We start from the raw sequence: 21,519 nt of genomic DNA, 5'->3' as shown, positions 1-21,519 counted from the left end.
TAATATTGGTAGCCACGCCTTTATCCACTTATTGTAGCCTAATTCTCACTCAGATAAATTACTTACAGTGTATAATTTATTACAAGGCTGCGGACTCTGCTAGCCCCCAATAATATTGACTGACGGATAGTCTACCCATGAATCTGTTAGTATTTTCCTACGCCCCACCCTGGGGAGGGGAGAGGAGGCGGAACCAATGTCTTTGACAATACACAGGACTCACATTAACGCGCGCACACACACACAAACACCCCCGCACGCACGCACGCACACGCACGCACACGCACACACACACACACACACACACACACACACACACACACACACACACACACACACACACACACACACACACACACACACGCACGCACGCACGCACACACACACACACACGCACGCACGCACACACACACACACACGCACACACGCGCGCGAGCCACAGCCCTGACGTTGCCATGGAAACGGCCAGTGCTGGAGACTTATATAATTGGCCACATCTGTCTGTCACTCTGAAATAACCCTTGTCGCGATTGGTTGTTACCACGTGGGCTGCGATCTGATTGGGGGCCTTGAGTTCAGAAGCCCGCCTCCTCGAATAATCTCACATAGAACGCACAGGCACACATTCACACAAGTTGCAGAAAAGCAAGCGGAGGAGTTGGAGGAGGAGGAGGAGGAGGTGGTATGTCATATTGAATAGCTGAGCTGCATTATAGCCTAACTTTTCTGTAGGTTCCCATCTGCCTTCTGTAGTAATCTGGAAGTGTGTGTGCTGTGCATTTTACGCTCTCCAGAGTTGGTGCACGAGGTTGTCTTCGACATGTAGCCGATTCCAACGCCGCCAGTCTTTACTTTATGCACGATGGAGCAACCTGCGACGACAAGGCAAGTGGTCGATAATATTTGCGGTCCGAACAGAGCAAGGGTCATCATCAATATGTCCATACGTACACGGACAACCTGGCAGTTGGCCTTGTCCGTTGCAAATTTTAAATGTAGATTGTACACACCATTAGGCCTATATCCTATAATGTTCTTATTTTGATCATAATATCCAATTACTCAATGTCAGTAGAGCTAGGCTTTCTTAGAATATGTATGGTATGCCACTGATATGAATATGATATGATATGTCACTTACTATGACACTATGGGTATGGCACATCAGGAGTCCACTTAGTACAGTGGTTCTTAAATGTTTTTTTTTTTTTTTTACATTACCAGACTCCCTAATCGGGAGCGTCAGGTCCCATACACAAACGTTAGAATGCAATGGTAGTCAATCAGGAGGGAATATGGGAAAATGGGACAGATCCATGTTGATGACATGACTTTAGAGATACTGTGTACCGCTTTGCGTGATTGTAGGCCAAAATCTGTAGGAGCAGTGTCCAATTTTTTTCAAGTCAATAGTAGAGTCGGGTTTGACCAGTTCATATTATACCGGACACAAGATGTGTCACTTATTTTGTAATTATGTGTTGTTGAAATTAATAGCAACAATTGCACCATCAACATTTTGTCCTCTGCAGAGACGAGGAGACGCAGTCCCTGTCAGAGGGAGCCGTCTCGGACGACGAGATGCCTTCAGCTTTACCCACGGAGGAGATCATCAGCCACAGCGAAAGCATCCGAAAGGTGAGACACCTGTGTGGGGACCCACAGTTAATGTAACTCAGGAGAGTTACACTCTCATATAGTTACAGACCTGTAAGAGCATGCACTACTGTAACTATAACTTAACTGCACACACACACCAACATAAATAATGCAAAGCTATGCCTGTGCACACAGAGATACAGACACGCACATTCAACGTGAGATCTAGTCAAGTCATGACACCAAGTCAAAACACACACACACACACACACACACACACACACACACACACACACACACACACACACACACACACACACACACACACACACACACACACACTCTCAGGCTCAGCATGCATGCTGGAGTGCATCTTTCCACCCAACGCCACCCATCCCGGTGGGGAGCTGCCAGCCAGTGCCTATAATCCACCCAGGCACTCTGAGGATTACTGGACATGCGCTTGCTAGACAAACACCTTAACTGGGTGAGAGGGAAGGAGAAAGATGAAGGAGTGAAATGCCGAGAAGTGTGGGGCAGCGCAAGTTGGCAGGGCCAGGGGCAGGGCGGGGGTGGTGGTTTTGTTGATGGTGGGGGGTAAGGAGAAGGGAGTATGCCTGCGGCGTGTTTACGATATGGCCCACTCCATCCATCATGTTACAGTACAGTTGTTTACCTTGTGAGCGTGAGGCGGATGGTTTACTCTATGATGAACTGATGGGATTCTAGAGAGCCATAGTTGGCTACGTACTGTACATGGCCTGGCGGTGGCTGTTGCTGTCACCATGGCATGAGGTCTTTCCGTGATGAGACTAAAGGACGTGGGACCTATAAGTTACGACTGTTCAGATGAGGTGCCCTAACTTGATTCAGTAATTTTGTTGTTAGTGTTAAAGTCGTTTTCCACCAGAAAGACATTTTATACATTTATACATACTAATGTAGGCCTATATACACACCACACAAAAGCTACAGTATGTTGTGCTGCTATGTGGTGGGACTGGGAAAGAGGTCAAAAAGTTCATCACTGCCCACTGCCCACAAAGCAAGTGCCACAACCACAACTACTGGGGGAGGAGAGGGGACTGATTCAAACTATATGTGTTTCATAATAAGAATACTGGACTATGTATGGATATGGATTATGAGCTGTCTGCCATTCGTACTATAGCGTGAAGTACTCTCTTCACTGGGCCCGCACATATCAACGTCCAGAGAGTCATCAATGTTTTTCTGAGAATTGTATTGCCAATTCATTCATAACTATCCGCAGGGAAAAGGCGCACTAAACCAAAGAGAAGTTTCTATTTCACATAAATATAATAGGCAGTAGGCCTTATGTGCCACGAGGCACAAAGTGGATAGGCAACATGTAAAGTAGTGAATTCTTATCTGATCTGGAAACACATACTGTATGACACCATTTGTTTCCAGTTCAAATATGCTGCCAAACCAATCAAATGAAGCTATGGGAAAATGAACCAGGACAGGTGTAAGAATGGCACGTTATAATGATATCACGTTCATAATAATATCACCTTCATAATTGTTCCTGTATGGTCTCTTTACTAGTAGTCCAGTGGCTCTCTAAGTTTTTAGCCCGTGCCCCAAAAGAGAAACATTCACCCGGGACCCAAACTAGTAAAAAAAAAGCAGATCTACAAGCTCACAACGTGTCGCGAACTAGACTGCCTATTTTCACTACTTTTTTTATGGAATTTATGGAATACTTTTTCTAATTTATGGAATTTAATAGATTTATTTTATTAATGATCAAATCACTTAGAAAAATCATGCTTTTTGGGGAATGTATTTTGAAAATGTTTTGAAATAATAATAATTAAATAAAAAAAAATATATAAAAATGGACCCATAAAAATGTGTCCGCAACCCACAAATGGGTCCTGACCCAGTTTTTGGGAAACAGTGGTGTAGTCTATTTTAAAGATTGTTTTGCTTCACAGCCAGTGCTCAGAAGGCGGGGCTTCACCGTAACTATGGTTTCACGTTAAAATGGGAAGACACAACCAGTTGTGGGAAGGTGGGGCAGAGGCCAAGATTAGTAGCAAACTCTTTCAGCAGCTCCCTCACCTGCAATACCTATTGCACACAGAAAATGCATTTTTTTTTAATGAATACAATTACATTTTGTACAATTTGTATGGCAGAGCATGTTAATACAATATAATAACTTATACAATTTGGGTGGTTGTATTTTTGTCTTCCTGCTCTTCTATTGAGACTAGGGATGTCCCGATACCACTTTTTTGCTGACCGAGTACAAGTACGAGTACTTCATTTTGAGTACTCGCCGATACCGAGTACCAATACGAGTACAATTAATAATACAAAATGTCTTATCAGATGTTCCTCACTTTCTGGCTGTATATAACACATTTTATTTTCAGGTTTAGCTCATGGAAATTCCTGTACTGTGCATGATCTTCTAGATCTGCTATGCTCAAACATTTTGTATTTTTACTTTTGATACTTTAAGAGAGAGAGAGAAAGGCGAAGTGGCGGAACACACAGGGTACTCGGGCGCTTTGTGAGATAGGCCGGTATCGGGGCGAGTACCGATACCGCATCCCTAATTGAGACAATTGGAATTGTGTGAGAGGTGTCTCACCTTGCAAAATATGACACAAATATAGACCTGATGGTCAAGATTCAGTTTATCCCCAGAGCAAGGCAGGCTCAATGGTAAACATGTCAGCACCAAATGCTATTTTGAAAAATAGTATAAAATGTCACCTTTAAGATTTTTAAGGCAACCGATTGCCTAGTTGTTTTTAGGAAAGTTCTGCTAACTTATTGGTGTTCACTTCACACACAGTGTGGTAGCATTTGGCATCACTTTAAATACAGACATGAGTTAAATGGACATTTGACTGTGTGACATTCATTTGAACGAGATGCCAACATATAGCGTATAGCTTAGAGCTGTACTGGTCTATACCGAGGCGTCTGTGACAGCTTGAGCTGCCGGCCTGCCGCTACAGAGTAGTGTGACCTGCTGCATTAGCATGGAAAATGCAGACTGTATCTGTAACACTGTAACACAGCTGATGGCTCATTGATGGCCATGCATGGCAAAAGTTTGTGTTGTGTGTGTGTGTGTGTGTGTGTGTGTGTGTGTGTGTGTGTGTGTGTGTGTGTGTGTGTGTGTGTGTGTGTGTGTGTGTGTGTCGTCAGACCAGAGCTCTGGTCAGCCTATATCAGGTGTTGTTGGGTGGAAAGAGAGAGTTGCAGAGGGAAGAGTGAGACTATGTTGAGAGTGATAAGCCATAACGTCAGACTGGGTTTTGGAGAGACAAGTAGTTAGGTTTGAGTGGCCTTCTGTCTGTTTACAGACAGGAACAAGGGTGTCTACCCCATTTCAATGCACTAGACCCTTTGGAGATGGATTGCTGAGGTGGAGCCCAACACCTACCATCAGCTCCCAGTACTTACCGCCCATCGTAGTTATCTAAGCCGTGCCACTCACGGCAAGTTGGCGGTTCCCAGGCTGGGATCGAACCCAGAACCTTGTTATCCAAAGGCGAGTGACGGAGTTACCTGGACACGTAAATAGACATATAGAACAACAGAGAGACAAATGTTGCACTGGGCGGTGACCAAAGAGAAAGGAGGACCAGAGACAGCCGGCCACGCTGCTGTGGCAGTCGGGAACAAGGTGTACTCCTTTGGAGGGTCCATGTACAACTTGGATCAGATTCGGGTGCACATCTTCAACACGTTGTCTTTGCACTGGATGCAGTTACCCATGGTGACCAATGGAAGAGGAGAACGTCCCCTTGAGGTCCCATCCATGCGCTACAGCCACACGGCTGTGCCAGTGGAAGATGTCATCTACATCTGGGGGGGTGTCACCACATGGCAGGACTGTTACACAAGGAAGTTCTGCAATGTCCTTTATGCATTTGATGTTGAAACCCACAGGTGGTTCCAGCCCAACGTTTCTGGGACTGTTCCAGAGGCGAGGTACAACCACTCAGCCTGTGTCTTGGGCAAGGTCATGTTTATCTGTGGAGGATACACCCAGCTTATACGCCCTCGACCTAATGATATTTACAAGTTGGACACTACCACAATGGTCTGGTCTTTAATTAACACCAGAGGCACACCTGCTTCCTCAAGTCACTCTGCCACTATCATTGGGACGAAGATGTTTGTATTTGGGGGCGTAGCGGAGGACGAGGACCTTTACGACAACATCAGCGTATTCGACACAGAGACCAACTGCTGGCAGAGCATGCCTTCTGCACAGCTTCTACCAGAAGGACGCATGTGTCATTCAGCCTTTGCCTACAATGGAGAGCTGTACATAATTGGTGGCGACAACTGGAACCAGATCATCACAGATTTTTGGAAATTCAATCCAGAGACCTTCTCCTGGAAGGAGGTTGGGCCCAAGGGGAAAGGCCCGTTTAGGATGTCTCGGATGTGCTGTTCCATGTTGGGAGATCGTATCATCCTCTTTGGAGGATACAGATATATATACACACCCGTTCCAGTGGATGGCCTGTACATCTTAGACTTAAATCCCAGTCTGAAGACCTTGTGCAAACTAACAGTTATTCAGTACGATCTGGATTCGTCTGGACTCCCACACGACATCAGGTGGGAACTGGCAGCCATGACTAGCAACAGCACCAATGACAACGTTCCATAAACCTCCATGAAGATATAATGTCTGTATATCTTTGTGTGTTTTTAGTTTGTATTTTTTAAATGGTTCTTTCATCATTCTAGGAGTCTTACATTTAACAAGCTGCCCATCTGAGCCAGTCATAAGCACAGACAGCAGTATTCACATCTGTGAAAACATAGCTGTTTCAGAATCTGTCTGCACAATACACTCACTGTGATGACTGATGGAGCAGTGCATGTAGAATAGAAACACACTCAGTAATGTTTTGGATTCTGTGGTAATTCCTCTCTCTGTCTCTTCTCTCTCTCTCACTATACCCAGGGATGTGACCCCTTTGCCCAGACTCAGCGCAGTAGGCTGCAGCATCGACGGGCCCGCATCAACCAGCAGATCAACAAGGAGATGCGCATGAGAGCTGGGGCCGAGAACCTCTTCAGGTGAGATGCCCGGACTATATTAAACCGAGGGTTCGCCTCTGGCTGTCGGGACTCAAACCGTCTGATTTATGGTGTCTGGCTTGTGTTGGTGGGGTATTGGTGCCGAGTGCTGTTGGCAACTCTGCAAGTACACACATTATTGCCAAGTATGAGTTACGTACAGAGGAATTGTTGGTGTGTCATACAGCGACGAGCCTTATATAAAACTGCATTTAAATATTGCATTATTACCGGTTTTCATGGCTGTACAGCACTTGGAACATGTGCACACAATAGACTACTAGAAATGGGCAAGTGTGGTTGCACTGACACAAGTCGCGAGGAATCTGCTGGGAAATTAATTCCGTCTTACCATTTATATTAGATTTAAGTGTTAACAGAAAACAGGTTTACTTTAGGTGACATAAAAGTCCTAGATCAATAGTCTGGTTGCCTATAGCTACCACACTAACGACTAGACAGCAGGCATATGATGAAATCCGTACCTACAAGTGCTATTTTAAATATTGAGGAAATCAGGTTGCAATTGTCTGCATCTGTCCACTGCATAAGTAACCAAAATGGGACACAGGGCTGTGAGCTAGCTGTTGTTGAGTAAGTCAACACAGCAACAAGTCTCTTTTTTTCATAAAGCATGGCTCGCTTTAACAGGATAGTAAACACTGTTGAACCAATCAGAGGTTAGACAGGAACTAGTATATTTGTAGTGGTAAAACCTCAGTATGTACTCCTCTCTGTATTAAAGGAGTAGTTCACCCCCAAAATGACTTTTTTTTCCTTTTGATTACTCACGCCATGGAGACTTGAGTTAAATCATAATTTTTTTGTATTTATCGCATTCCTAAGACAAAGAATGTATTACAAGAAATGTACCCCCATTGATTCTGGATGGGGACCCAAATGCATTTGGGTCCAATGGGGGTACATTTACTATAATCACATTTTGATTTAGGAATGCGACAAATACAAAACAAAAAATATTATTGAACTCAAGTATCCATGGCGTGAGTAATCAATAGAAAAAAAGTCATTTTAGGGGTGAACTACTCCGGGTACACATTTTAGTGTATGGGAGGGGCTTACAGTACATGTACAGTATGTTGCAACATATTTGTTTTTGTACGCTAAATTCTGATTTGGGCCTAACTATAGGTTAGGCCTAAATGGGTTAAGTTAAGGAACCTGTTTTAAGCTGTTTAATCTTTAAGGAAACTAGATGCATTATGTTTGAGTTGTTTTTGTTGTTGCCAGAAATATTAACTAGAGGAACTTGGGACGAATCAAAGCAGACCAGATCAAAGGTTGATGCCTATGGGGCTTTTAAGCCGTGACATCATTTTGTAGTCAGACCTCCAAGCAGATTTATTGTCAATATCTGTCCCTCGCTATTTCAACAGATCCGAGACAAAAATAACTACTAAAGTATAATTCTACCACTTTCCTTTCAATAACAAAGGGAAGAAAAATTTGTAAATAGTAAAAATAGTAAAAAGATTCGCTTTTTTGGGGGGCAAAAGTTCTCCTCTGCCTACAAAATGATGTCAGACTTAACAGCCCGGTTTAGACCTGCATCATTCAGCCATCAAACAGGATCTATTGTAGTGTCATCTGCATATTAAATTCCTGAGTGCTGCTAATTTAACCACATGAACCCCAGCAGATCCCTATTCTGGAAATGTCATAAGGGGAAGTTGTGTAGAATATAGCTGATCTACAAGCGCACGGCTCCTCTTGTAAACCAGACTGTTAATAATTATTATATGATGAATAAAGACCCTACCGTGCCTCTAGTTTTTGAGCGGTGCTGACCGTTCCTACATCCTCCTTTGTCTGTTTGTATGTACCTATGTCCCACACTTCGCGGGACGCTTAATGAAATGAACTCATAAAAGGCACAGCTCACTTCACTTTTTATTATTATCTGCTGTGTGTGACAGCGTTGTCGTCGTGTGCTAGAGCCCTGTGTTGTTGTGGCACTCTTGGTGGCAGAGGATGAGTCTGATGAACCAACAAACCCACAGTCCCATGGTGGGAAAAGGTCAGGGTTCAAACCCCCCCCCCCCCCCGCTCCTTCCCAGCACCACCCATGTTTTATGACACTTTCTGTTTCATTGTGTGACTCTTGTTTCTGCGCTCGTATTGTGTCTGTGTAATTTGCCTTTATGCATCTACAGTATTTTGCTTAGGGGGTCATTACATGAGGTCGATTTTTTTGTAGACGATAGTTTTTACTATTGATTCGGCCATTTTGACACACGGAGACGCGGTTTCATGACCCTAACCGATACTTTTCGGAATTCGGCTCTGAAAGTGCATTTCTGCGGTTTCGCATCAGTTTCGCAACGGTGTAATATCGGAATTCGGCCGTGAGGGAGAGTGCGATGATGTCATAGCACCCCCTCCTCTGCTCCCCTTCCCCTGCTGCATAAAGTGTCAGTCTGTCAGGCTAACCGAAAATGTATTATTATTATTTGTGTTGTTGTAGGCCTAATTAAAACCCAGAAAATAGCCCAGTGATCTATTAGCACAAACCTCATTTGAAAAATGTCAGGAGTAGTCTATATGAAAGCCTTTTAAAAATGTCTAATTACGCACAAGTCGTCGCACCTGGGCTGGTACCATAGCTGGCCTGTCGGAGTTGCAACAGCTCTCCTCTCCGCAAAGTTAAATTAAACCATTAGGCTATGGTATTCCATTCTAAGCAAAGCAAACCAATGATTAATGACTATTTTGCGTTCCCCTTTTTCAACTTCTCACCAAAAAATACTGGATTAATTCTTCATGCACCGCGCCACATCACAGACGCAGCGGACTTCAGGTAATGAGTGAGTTATTGTAATATGCTGAGTCTTGCTGACAGACAGACAGACAGACAGACAGACAGACAGACAGACAGACAGAATAAACATAACTGTCCAGTCAGTCAGAGACCATCACAAAAACTTCCTCCATATCCTCGCTCCCTCTCCTCCAGTCAAAGAAATCATGTCGCTTTTTCTCTCCAGTGCGTCTAGCCTCCTCTTAAGGCACGCATGTTGCTTCCAAACTAGGCAATTTACTTAAAGCCATAACGGAAGGCTATGATTGTGACTTCCAGTGAAATAACAGACTGCCAGTGGCGTATGGCGTCAGTTCATTAATTTATTCCGTTAGTTTATTTTGCGACGGCGACGGCACATCATCCTCCATTGCGCCGCATCCCAGTGCAGTGCGTCAGTTCAGTAAGAGCTAAGGTATGGCAACATGACTGTTGTCTGGTCTTGCACGTGCAAGGCACGCATGCAAGACAGTCATGTTGCCAATACTTAGCAACAGGCATGATGAATTTATTTTAAGAAGTAGGCTACATTTTATTATTTTCCCTTGTAATCAAGGTATGGTAGACTACCATACCCATATGTGCCTCTGTAGGCTACTCCGTTAGCTGCCTTGCATGGTGCGTTATAGCCTACTTCTGTGTTGCAGATAGAAGACAGAACTCACTTAATATAGCCCATCCCCGTAGATAATGTCCAGAAATATGCTCCATAGGCTATAAATGTTCCGACCTTCATCTTCCAGGTGACTTTTGTTGGTGTTTCACTTCACCTCGCTAAAAACCTCCTTTTGCGGGACTCATTGAATATGCGAACAGACGATAATAATATGGATTTGGGAGCATATAGCCTAATTACAAAGCATGTCTCATTAAAAACAATAGGCCTATATATTTTATAGTTGAAGGGTAAATACACAGTATAGGCCTATGTAGGCTGGGAACATGACACATTTTGCTTGAATTCATGCGTTGTCAACTTGTAGTATAAACACAGAAAAACGAACCAACAACAAGGTGTAAACGCGACGTTTTTTGGGTAATAAATCCAAAACGAGACCGGCAGCGTTTCCAATCGTCCTGGTATAAAGACCCCCTTAGACTGTGCTCCTGTGTGTATGCGTGTGTGTGTGTGTTGAGCATAATTTAGACGCCTGTTAATATTTTCCATACTGCGTCTGAACTGACACACACGAAACATGGCACAGCCCTGCTGCAGTTTACGTTGCATAACTCCACTGGCCTCGCGTCAACGCAGCCAGCTGTCACTCACACAGTTAACAGTTTTACTAGCGGAGAGAAAGGAATAAAAAATAAAAAATGAAGGGGCTGGCAGACCATCAAAGCCTTCTCTCCAAAAACATCAGCGTCATCTTTATCCCCCCAAGTCCAGCGGCAGCCTCCTCTGTCTCTCCGTCTCCGTCTGTATGTCTGTAGTTGTGATGAAGAGCGCGTTGGCTGCAAACATCATGTATCTGTTGTTAATAAATGACGCCTCTGGAGCAGCACACAGTCAGTGTGCGGAGCGAGCTTAATCCCTTCCTGCTGTTTGAAACTCTGTCCAGCACCTGTTGCAGTTTAGTAGGTACTGTATGTGTGTGATGGTCATTGCACCGAGTTGCATTAGTCTTCATACCGAGTGGTTCCCAAACTTTTCAGGTCAAGACCCAAAAGAGAGACTAGATGATATGTTTGCCCGGGACCCAAACCGGTGAAAATAGTCGATTTACAAGCACACTTGTGAGCTTGTAGATCGACTACTTCTTAATTATTATGATTTTTTGTTTATGGAATTCCTTAGATTTGTTTGTTCGTTTGTTTTAAAATGTTTAACATCATTAAAAAACACTAAAATATTTTAAAATTCATATATTTTTTTCAAATGTAGGATAAGAAAGTTGGATCTTTACTTGAGTTGTGACCCATATAACTTGGTCTGTGACCCATAAATGGGTCCTGCCCCATTTATAAAATAGCAGATCTACAAGCAGATCTACAAGCTCACAATGTGTCGCATCGTGACACATTGTGAGCTTGCACATCTGCTATTGCTAAGTGTGTTGGACTGTCACTGATAGCCCACCACACGTCAAAGCAGAGAAACAATGCCCAGTCTCTCTCTTTCTCTCTCTCTCTCTCTCTCACTCTCTCTCTCTCTCTCTCTCTCTCTCTGTGTCTCTCATTCCCTCTGGCTGATCTGCGTGTATACGTTCAAGTGGACATGTGACTCACTACTACTATGACTGTTGCTGTGTCAGGATCTAATATATCAACGCAGAAAACAACAGCGCCTCTAATTAAATGACAGCCGATCCCCAGGGGCCCACATCCCCCCACACACACACACACACACACACACACACACACACACACACACACACACACACACACACACACACACACACACACACACACACACACACACACACGCCCACACACATACCACCCACACACTTGTTTGTCTGTGCACCTTATTAAGTTTGAAGCAGAGTTTACTCATGGAGGAGGAAATCAAAGAATACCTCTGCAGGCTCATTGTTGAATCAGGGAGTGGGTTTGTGGACCTTTTCTTTTTTTTCTTTCTTTCGTTCCCCCGGCTATGTTTGTTTCACTTGGTCCCATCTCTCGGAAAGATCCATGACTCAGTTTAGGGGAAATAAAACAATCTTCCTCTCGCTCACACGCACACTCTCGCCATCGCGCCTCCCCCTTCTATTGGAGGGGGGGGGGGGGGGGGTGCAGACAAAGAGGCCCCCCGCACAGGCCTGCCTCTAATCAACAGGCTTTGTGTCTTCCTGTTGTTCCCATACGGAGAATCCCAAACAGAGCCATGGGAAGCTCATCCTTGGTTATTATTGGTCTGGAATGATCAGATCCTTTATGTTTTAACCTCATGTTTTAACCCTAGCCGTCCCTATTCTGTCCTGGGTGAACACTCTGCAAAAATAGCAGATCTACAAACCCATCCTCAAGCTCACATGTCGCAAATCGACGCGCGCTGAGAGCTTGTACATTGGGTATTTTTGTGAAGAGATTTGGTGTTGAGGTAAAAAGGAGCAATATCTGTTTTAACTTTTTTTTGTTTAAAAAGCTGTTATTTTTGGCGAGCAACTCTGTCGTACACCAAAAATGCTTTTCTGTTACACTCTCTCTTTGTTTTCCACTTTCTTCTGCTCCTCTCTCTCATTCTGCTTCAGTCTCTCTCTCTCTCTCTCTCTCTCTCTCTCTCTCTCTCTCACACACACACACACACACACACACACACACACACACACACACACACACACACACACACACACACAAAAACATAAACATCTCTGACTCTGGAACTGGGTCGAGGGGAGTTTAGATCTCTAATGAGACATTTGGGGTGGGGGGGTGGGAGTGGTGGTTGTAAATCATCAGAGCTTGTGATTGGCTGATGAAGACGTCATTGTGTTACGGGGGGGGGGGGGGGGGGGGGGGAGGGGGGGAGGGGGGGTTGCCTATCTGTGGCTACTCAACAAACTAATCTGGGTCTGGTTGCTGACACGCGCTAGTTTGTATAAAACAAAAACAAACTCTAACAGAAAGGGGTCATTTTCAGGTTATCTGGCACTTTTTCTTCCTTTCTCAGCAACGTCCACTCATAGAAACAGCAAGAGATTGTTTAATTATTTTTTACCCCTGAACAGTGTGTGTTGGCAATGTGTCGTATGTGTGTGTGTGTGTGTGTGTGTGTGTGTGTGTGTGTGTGTGTGTGTGTGTGTGTGTGTGTGTGTGTGTGTGTGTGTGTGTGTGTGTGTGTGGTGTGTGTGTAAAGGGGATATTTGGCAGGCCTTTTTTAAGCTGACTAATCAGATTGTCCTTGGGACTGACCCCAGAGAGGTGTGTGTGTGTGTGTGTGTGTGTGTGTGTGTGTGTGTGTGTGTGTGTGTGTGTGTGTGTGTGTGTGTGTGTGTGTGTGTGTGTGTGTGTGTGTGTGTGTGTGTGTGTGTGTGTGTGTGTGTGTGCTCGCTCTGCTCTGCTCTGGTACATCTTGTGAGGACCATATGAGGACCAAATGTCTGCAAAAACATACAAAGATGAGGAGGATTATTGTGGGAACTGTGCGTGGTGTGTGTGTGTGTGTGTGTGTGTGTGTGTGTGTGTGTGTGTGTGTGTGTGTGTGTGTGTGTTAGTGATGCGCGGTGCGGCCCGCGACCGCGGTCCCCCGCGGTCAGCCCGCGGGCCGGGGTTGAGCTGGGCCAAGAAATGTACACTTTATTGGCGGGGCGGGTTGAGGCGGTCTCGTTCGGTCTATAATGCGCACCAAGTGTCCTTCTATGCTCGTCAGCCAAACTGGTCCGTTGTCATGTAATTCTAATTAAGTCCATTACTTCCTGTAAGTAGACTTGAAAATAAAACCGTTGCCTAATCATATTATGGGAGTTTAACTATCTTATTTTGAAATCCACCGCTTGGGAGGAAGTGCTTCTGCTTTGTTAGTTTTTGGCTACTTGACACAGCCTATCTTCAGCTTAATGTAAACAGAACCCAGAACAACTCACGTGTGGACCAGTTTGGATTGTACAAGCTTTTGACTAAACTAAAGTTCATATTATGATATGAAAACAATGCTCCTTTGACTTAAACAACGTACACCCTTTGAAAGTTTGATAAACTTTGCACCTCCGCAGCAGATATAGGTAAGGAGCTGGTTAATTACCTTTTGCAGGTTGGATGCTGTCGTGCTGCGGTGAGAGCATAGATTGTAGGAAATAATATTTTCTCAACAAATTATGTTGAGAGGCGTAGAGCTGTTGCTTTGGTGTCTCGGCGCGGTGCGTGACTAATAGGCTTGTGACTCGATCCTCATCTCTCTGTGATACAGTAGTTGTGTTCCGTGTGTATAGTCATACTCATACAGGAGTGTTATCAATTAAAATAAGCATGCATGTCGTCACTCGTCATGCCGTCATCTATACTATAATTTTGCGAATGTCTGTCTGAGTGAGTGAGTGTCTGTCTGTATGAAACAGCGTTTCTCCTCGGTTGGCTGGAGCAATTGATCTGAAATCGCATCACCATCAGCATATGAACACACCTGACATAACTGTGAAGCCCGTTTGTCACTTTCACAAATGGTATGCTGTATAATAGCATTTTTATGGTGTATCTATATCTATTTAGCCTACAGTACCTTTTGTGACCACACATGTTAAGGGAGGGGCGCTGTTGTTCAGGCCATGCACAATCACACACAAACCCCACACACACACACACACACACACACACACGGGGGGGGGGGGGGGGGTGTGTGTGTGTGTGTGTGTGTGTGTTTGTGGCGGGGGGGGGGGGGGGGGGGGTTAGCCATTAAACGAAACGGGTATTTCTTACATTGATGCTCCTACATATTATCATGCAAGCACCAGTTAAAGTTACTTTCCATCCCTCATTATACTGTATGCACAGTGCACATCCCATAACCCACACACTGCACATCATTTTGGAGCTCATATCTTTGAACGGGTAAGGGCTAGTGTAGCTAATTAACTGTTCATTTCTTTTAAATGTATCGAACGATATTTTTGTATGGCTCTCTTGCACTGCACTGTTAGGCTATGTGCTCTAAATCAGTGCTCAAAGTTTCTCCTTTCTGTTTTTGCACAGCTGCCTTAAAAATCCACATTCAAAGACGTATTTGACATGTATTTAATGACGGCCGGGCCGCGGGGCTGAGCTGGGCTGTGAAAATCGATGCGTTGTTGCGGGTTGGGCTGGGCTGGGTCAGATAATTAAAATTGCGGGGGCCCGCGGTCCATAAAAATCACTAGCCCGCGCATCACTAGTGTGTGTGTGTGTGTGTGTGTGGTGTGTGTGTGTGTGTGTGTGTGTGTGTGTGTGCGTGTGGCGTGCTGCGTGCGCTGCGTGAACTACAGTACCTGTATACTAGAAAATAAAGTAAGATAATAGTGAACATTTTGCCCCATGTTTGTGAACGTTGTGCATTGTGTGTGGAAGTGTGGCCTTCCCTGAGTGTCTGTGTGTGTGCCAATGACATATTCAGTCACGTGTCCCTTAGTTACACATGTGACAATATGGAGCACTGTAGTGTACACAAAGGACAATGATTTTAGGAATATTATTTTGCCATTTTTAACCCTAACCCTAAGCAGAAAACAAGGCCTACAAGCGCTAAACGTGCCGTGCTGCCATGCACGGAGATGGGAGCTTGTAGATCTTCTATTTATGGTGCACGACACCTGTATGCCACTATAAATCAGGCCTAACTCTAACCCTAACCCCCCTAATCCTAACCTCTGAATGCCTAATATGAACCCTAATTCCCCTAATCCCATCCTCTGAATGCCTAATACTATCCCTAGTTCCCTAATCCCATCCTCTGAATGCCTAATACTATCCCTAGTTCCCTAATCCCAACCTCTGAATGCCTAATACTATCCCTAGTTCCCTAATCCCACCTCTGAATGCCTAATACTATCCCTAGTTCCCTAATCCCATCCTCTGAATGCCTAAATATTAACCCTAATTCTAATCCATCCTCTGAATGCCTAATACTATCCCTAGTTCCCTAATCCCATCCTCTGAATGCCTAATACTAACCCTAACCCCAACCTGAATCTTTCCCTTTTTAACTGCAAAACATCCATTTCTCTTGTGAGGATCAGGATGTACTGTATATTCGTTGTAGTAAAGGTCCACATTTCACACACACACACACACACACACACACACACACACACACACACACACACACACACACACACACACACACACACACACACACACACACACACACACACACACACACACACACACACACACACATTCCATATACATCAGGCCCAGAAGCCCGTCATATCAGGGCTCCAGTGATTACGTAACCACGGGGATTACCCTGGCCAGTGTATAGCATCAGTTACCATGACAACCTAGCAGTGCCTCAAGATTTCCAGGAACGTTTGTTAACATCAGACCCCCTAGACACACACACACACACACACACACACACACACACACACACACACATACCGCAACAGCGTAAGCTTTACACAAAAAAAGGCTCTCCTTTGTTTAGAAGAGCAGTGAATGGAGTGACGGAAGAGAGGGCGTGAATAACTGAGAGAGAGAGAGGTCTCAACCAAAAGGTTGTTCTGTGTGGCTTGTTTGTGGCTGGTGGAAAGTACATTATATAGTGTGTCCCTTTATGTGTCCGTTTCTTGGGAATGTCATCACAGGCAGCATTTCTTTACATTTTCAAAAATAGAAAGAAACTGTGTGGATCTACAAGCTCACAACGATGCGTTGTGGTGAGCTTGCTATTTGTTGGACAACATAGTAGTATAGGGCTGAACTTCTGAAGTGGTTAAGAATACCTATGGTTCTAGCTATACTATGTTTAGATGCTCATTTAAATCCAGCAGCATTATTAGCATAATTTACAATTAAGGCATTTAGCAGATGCTCTTTATCCAGAGAACTTACAGTAAGCAAGGTAAACACAATACATTATTGAAATGCAGAGAGACAGTGTAGTGTCTCAGTAATAGGATCATAGGCAAACCAATAACCTAGTATAAATGAGTCTTTAGCAAACTAGCCATAATGATGATCATCCATCAGTTAAGATAAGATTCATAAGACACATTTTAATGACACTGTGGCTAAAGAGAAATGGAGCATGTGGCTAAGTTTAGCAAGTTTCTCATGTCACTTTCTACACATTGTCTACTTGATGAGCACATAATGTTGCCTGAAACCTGCAGAACTCTGCTTGCACACTTCTGGCCTCTGGCTACAGTAAAGAGCTTCATCCAACACTAGCTACTGATTGGTCTACTATGATTGATTATGTGCTTTATCCAATAGCTATAGATTGCAAAGAGAACCATGCTGTTAGTGTCTTGTTTTATTCTGCTAGAATGCTAAAGCTGAGTTAGAAGAGCTGTGAGGCAGATGACAGCTAGCATAGCACCTGGAGCTTGCTGACAGCTGGGAACTAAATTGACAAATGTGATTATGTGAGTTTATAGGAAGCTGGATGTACACATTGTATTCATATAGACACTACAAAGCTGGAAGCAGTGTGCTGGATCTAAACCCCCAGCATCCATGATAATGGGCAGGTACTGTACTTCACCACTGTGATAAATCATGAGTGAATCATGACACCAAAATATTATCCTTGTGTATTTGGGTTAATCGTGTCACACATGTTTTGTGCTAATTGTATCTCTGCTTGTGTGCTGTCATGGATGGCTGTTGTTTTTGATTGATTGAATACTTTATTAACAGTTTGCAAATAGTACAGTGGTACAATAATACAATGGCGCTAAAAGTATAACACAAAAAGCCCTAAGGGCTTGTTTCCAGTGTGGTCCTGTGTTGTTATGGAGGGCTCTTTCTCCTGTTTTAGACTACAATTTGCACTAACTCTAAACCTTAACATGTAATTTCAACGATTGTTTAAAACTACAGTATGTCCATCAAGGGACTGCTGTTGGAAATGAGCTTATGTATATTGTACATCAATGTTTCTCTACCGTGCCAGTAAATAAGATCTGTGTGTTGTGTTGCAGGGCGACCACCAACAACAAGGTGAAGGAGACCGTGGCTCTGGAGCTGAGCTTCGTCAACTCCAACCTGCAGCTGCTCAAAGAGGAGCTGGAGGAGCTCAACAGCAACATGGAGGTCTACCAGACTGAGAGGTAGGGCTGCACGCACGCACACACACACACACACACACACACACACACACACACACACACACACACACACACACACACACACACACACACACACACACACACACACACACACACACACACACACCAGGGGTTGACACTAAGGTCTCAGAGGCACTTGCCCATCGGGCAAGTACAGGTCATGTTCTACTTGCCGAAGGTAATGCCCACTTGCCCGAAAAGTAAATCGTCCATTATAAAATGATAGGTACGATTTTAATTACCGCTCAATTTAACACTTATTTCTTTACTTTCTGGGGCTGTGCGATAAAATGTCATACCTCAATACCTCCAAATCCAAATACCAAATACTTTAGCTATGATTGAATATGTCTATGGTTTCACACTTGTTATTTTATATTTTTAAATGTAGCAACAGTAAAAACAGCACATTATAGGTAAATAGTAAATAGTGCTCTTATTTTATTTTACACACTCACTCACTCACTCACTCACTCACTCACTCACTCACTCACTCACTTTATTCCACGACCCCATATTACGAGGGACCCCACTTTGGCGACCCCAGTCCCCCCCCCCATCCCAACACACATTAATCTGTCATTATCGTACACGTCCAGTTAAACCGGCACTCAGGATTTTACAAACATAACGTCATCTGTATTGTTTCAATCATATTCCACAAAAACAACTACCAGTCAAAGGCTCTGTAGATCACTCTGTCTGCCATCACAGCCACATTGTGTCACATCATCCCAACACTACATGGCCTTGATCATTGTGTCCAAATTTGTGATTTATTCTTCATAGCGCATGAGTCATGCGCTGAAAGTAGCAGAGCTACAAGCTCACAACATGTCACATTGTGACACATTGTAAGCTTGTACAGCAGCTATTTTCCAAACTGTGTGTGTGTGTGTGTGTGTGTGTGTGTGTGTGTGTGTGTGTGTGTGTGTGTGTGTGTGTGTGTGTGTGTTAGCCAGGCATATAGGAGATTTTCCCTCTGCAGCTCAGGTTCAGAAGAGGGTCAAATCCCCTGATTAGAGCGGCATTAATTCTGCGTGTGTGCGCGCGCGTGTGTGTGTGTGTGTGTGTGTTTGTGTTTGTGTGTAATTGGGAGTATGGGGGTTAATGCTTAGCTTTGGATTGGCTTATTAGAGGGATTGAAGGGCGTGTGTGTGTGTGTGTGTGTGTGTGTGTGTGTGTGGTGTGTGTGTGTGTGTGTGTGTGTGTGTGTGTGTGTGTGTGTGTGTATATAGTTGACAGTTGTATTGATGACATGTTCAAAATAAGGATGCCAAATTGAAAGAGTGAATGTGAAGTACATTTGAGTGTTCGGAAAGACGCTATATAAATGCAGTCCATTTACAGTAACGTTTAATAAATGCTGCTATTTGTTCACATAATAAATCTGAGTACTACTACTGTCATAGATCTTTGAGAGCACAATCCAACCCCCCTTTGATTTTAATGGTTTGTTTTCCAGTTCATGTTAAAAACTACAGATTGAATACAAGTAAGCAATGCAGCTGCAGCTAAATGGGTTGTCAGATTTAGGTGTGCCCAGAGCCATGAGTGTGCCAGCCATGGTCAATGCTTGCATATTCACCCACCTAATATCTAACACACCCATAATCCTATTAGCTGCAGCTGTGTGTTGATTACATCACAAAGTACTATCAGGTCAATCTGACTTGTTTTTATCCTGCTGTAATTTTGTGACCTGAACTGGAATCAAACCACAATATCTGCCAAGGGTTGCGTCCCCCTTTTTAAGATTTTCTCATTTTGAATAGGATTTTCTTTTTGTCTATAGTAAGTTGATACGTGAGTCAGCCACTCAGCAGAACAGCAGAATATCTTGTTTTGGAGGTCATGTGCAACTGCTTTGCCTTTGATGAAACAATTACAGCCTCGTGTTTTGCTAGTGGCACTGCATATGGTGCTGTGACAAGCCACCAGTAGACACACCACATACTACTGACAAAGCACATGTTCACTACTGTACAGACACACATTGCAGATGCAGAACATTGTAAATTGTAGACCATACTGTACATCGGCAGTGGCTCAGGGGTAGAGAAACCGGCATTAGAACACTGAGGGTTCCCAAAAGGTTCCCAGTTCAATCTCGGGCTCCCCCAGAGTGGGTGTCGAAGAGTCCTTGAGCAAGACTTTGAACCCCTAGTTGCTCCCGGTGAGCAGGTTGGTGGTCCATTTCCTCCGCCATCGGTGTATGAATGTGTGTGTGAATGGGTGAATGTAATGCACAATCTCTGTAGTGTAAAGCGCCTTGGATAAAGGCGCTATATAAATGCACCATTTACATCAAACATATAATTATCCAAATGTCTGTCTGTCTGAATGTCTGTCTGAGTGTCTGTCACAGCGTTTCTCTTCGGTGGCTGGACCAATTGATCTGAATCTGCATCATCATTAGCATATGGGGGGGGGGGGGGGGGGGGTTGTCTGGCCCTGTTACAGATGTTGTCCAAAAATCATGCAGATCGGTACACAGTATCTCTGTAGCCATTAAACAAAATGGGTATTTCTTACATTGATGCTCCTACATATTATCATGCAAGCACCAGTTAAAGTTACTTTCCATCCCTCATATACTGTGTGCACAGTGCACATCCCATAACCCACACACTGCACATCATTTCGGAGCTCATATCTTTTAACGGGTAAGGGCTAGTCTATCTAATTTTGTAGAAGTAATGTAGCTAGTGTGTGTTTAATGTGTGCAATTCACAATGTGAAGTATCCTGCGCTGCATGTGTTTTATGTTTACATTTTCCTTTACTCCCAGTGAGGGAGTCAACGTTCCCATGATCCCCCTCGGCTTGAAGGAAACAAAGGAAGTGGACTTCACAGTCTCTATTCAGGTGAGGAGAATGTCATCAAATTATCAGAATAATTTGGTCATGTTACGTCTTGTGGCTTGTATGTGTCGGAACAATTAAAACTGTTAAAGAGGGAAAAAGTGTGAGTGTGTGTGTGTGTGTGTGTGTGTGTGTGTGTGTGTGTGTGTGTGTGTGTGTGTGTGTGTGTGTGTGTGTGTGTGTGTGTGTGTGTGTGTGTGTGTGTGTGTGTGTGTGTGTGTGTGTGCGTGCGTGCGTGCGTGCGTGCGTGCGTGCGTGCGTGCGTGCGTGCGTGCGTGCGTGCGTGCGTGCGTGCGTGCGTGCGTGCGTGCGTGCGTGCGTGCGTGCGTGCGTGCGTGCGTGCGTGCGTGCGTGCGTGCGTGCGTGCGTGCGTGCGTGCGTGCGTGCGTGCGTGCGTGCGTGTGTGTGCGTGTGCGACCGTGCGATTGTGTGAACCACATCG

At 44.3% G+C, this 21,519-nt stretch overlaps 1 protein-coding gene across 1 annotated transcript in view; it reads left to right on the top strand.

Annotated features, from left to right (window-relative positions):
• Positions 1–862: 862 nt before the first annotated feature.
• Positions 863–21,519, top strand: part of rhpn1 (rhophilin, Rho GTPase binding protein 1) — a gene marked incomplete at both ends in the record, with an annotated part of 30,432 nt that continues 9,775 nt past the window's right edge. Inside the window, 5 exons of the mRNA XM_080728362.1 lie at positions 863–885; positions 1,533–1,638; positions 6,575–6,690; positions 18,067–18,195; positions 21,005–21,080. Of these exons, the coding sequence (XP_080584488.1) occupies positions 863–885; positions 1,533–1,638; positions 6,575–6,690; positions 18,067–18,195; positions 21,005–21,080 (450 nt within the window). The remainder of the gene's footprint in view (positions 886–1,532; positions 1,639–6,574; positions 6,691–18,066; positions 18,196–21,004; positions 21,081–21,519) is intronic.

This window comes from Nannobrachium achirus (assembly GCF_963921795.1).
Source record: "Nannobrachium achirus genome assembly, chromosome: 1".
Classification (NCBI taxonomy): Eukaryota; Metazoa; Chordata; class Actinopteri; order Myctophiformes; family Myctophidae; genus Nannobrachium; species Nannobrachium achirus.
This window is presented reverse-complemented; position numbering and strand designations above follow the sequence as displayed.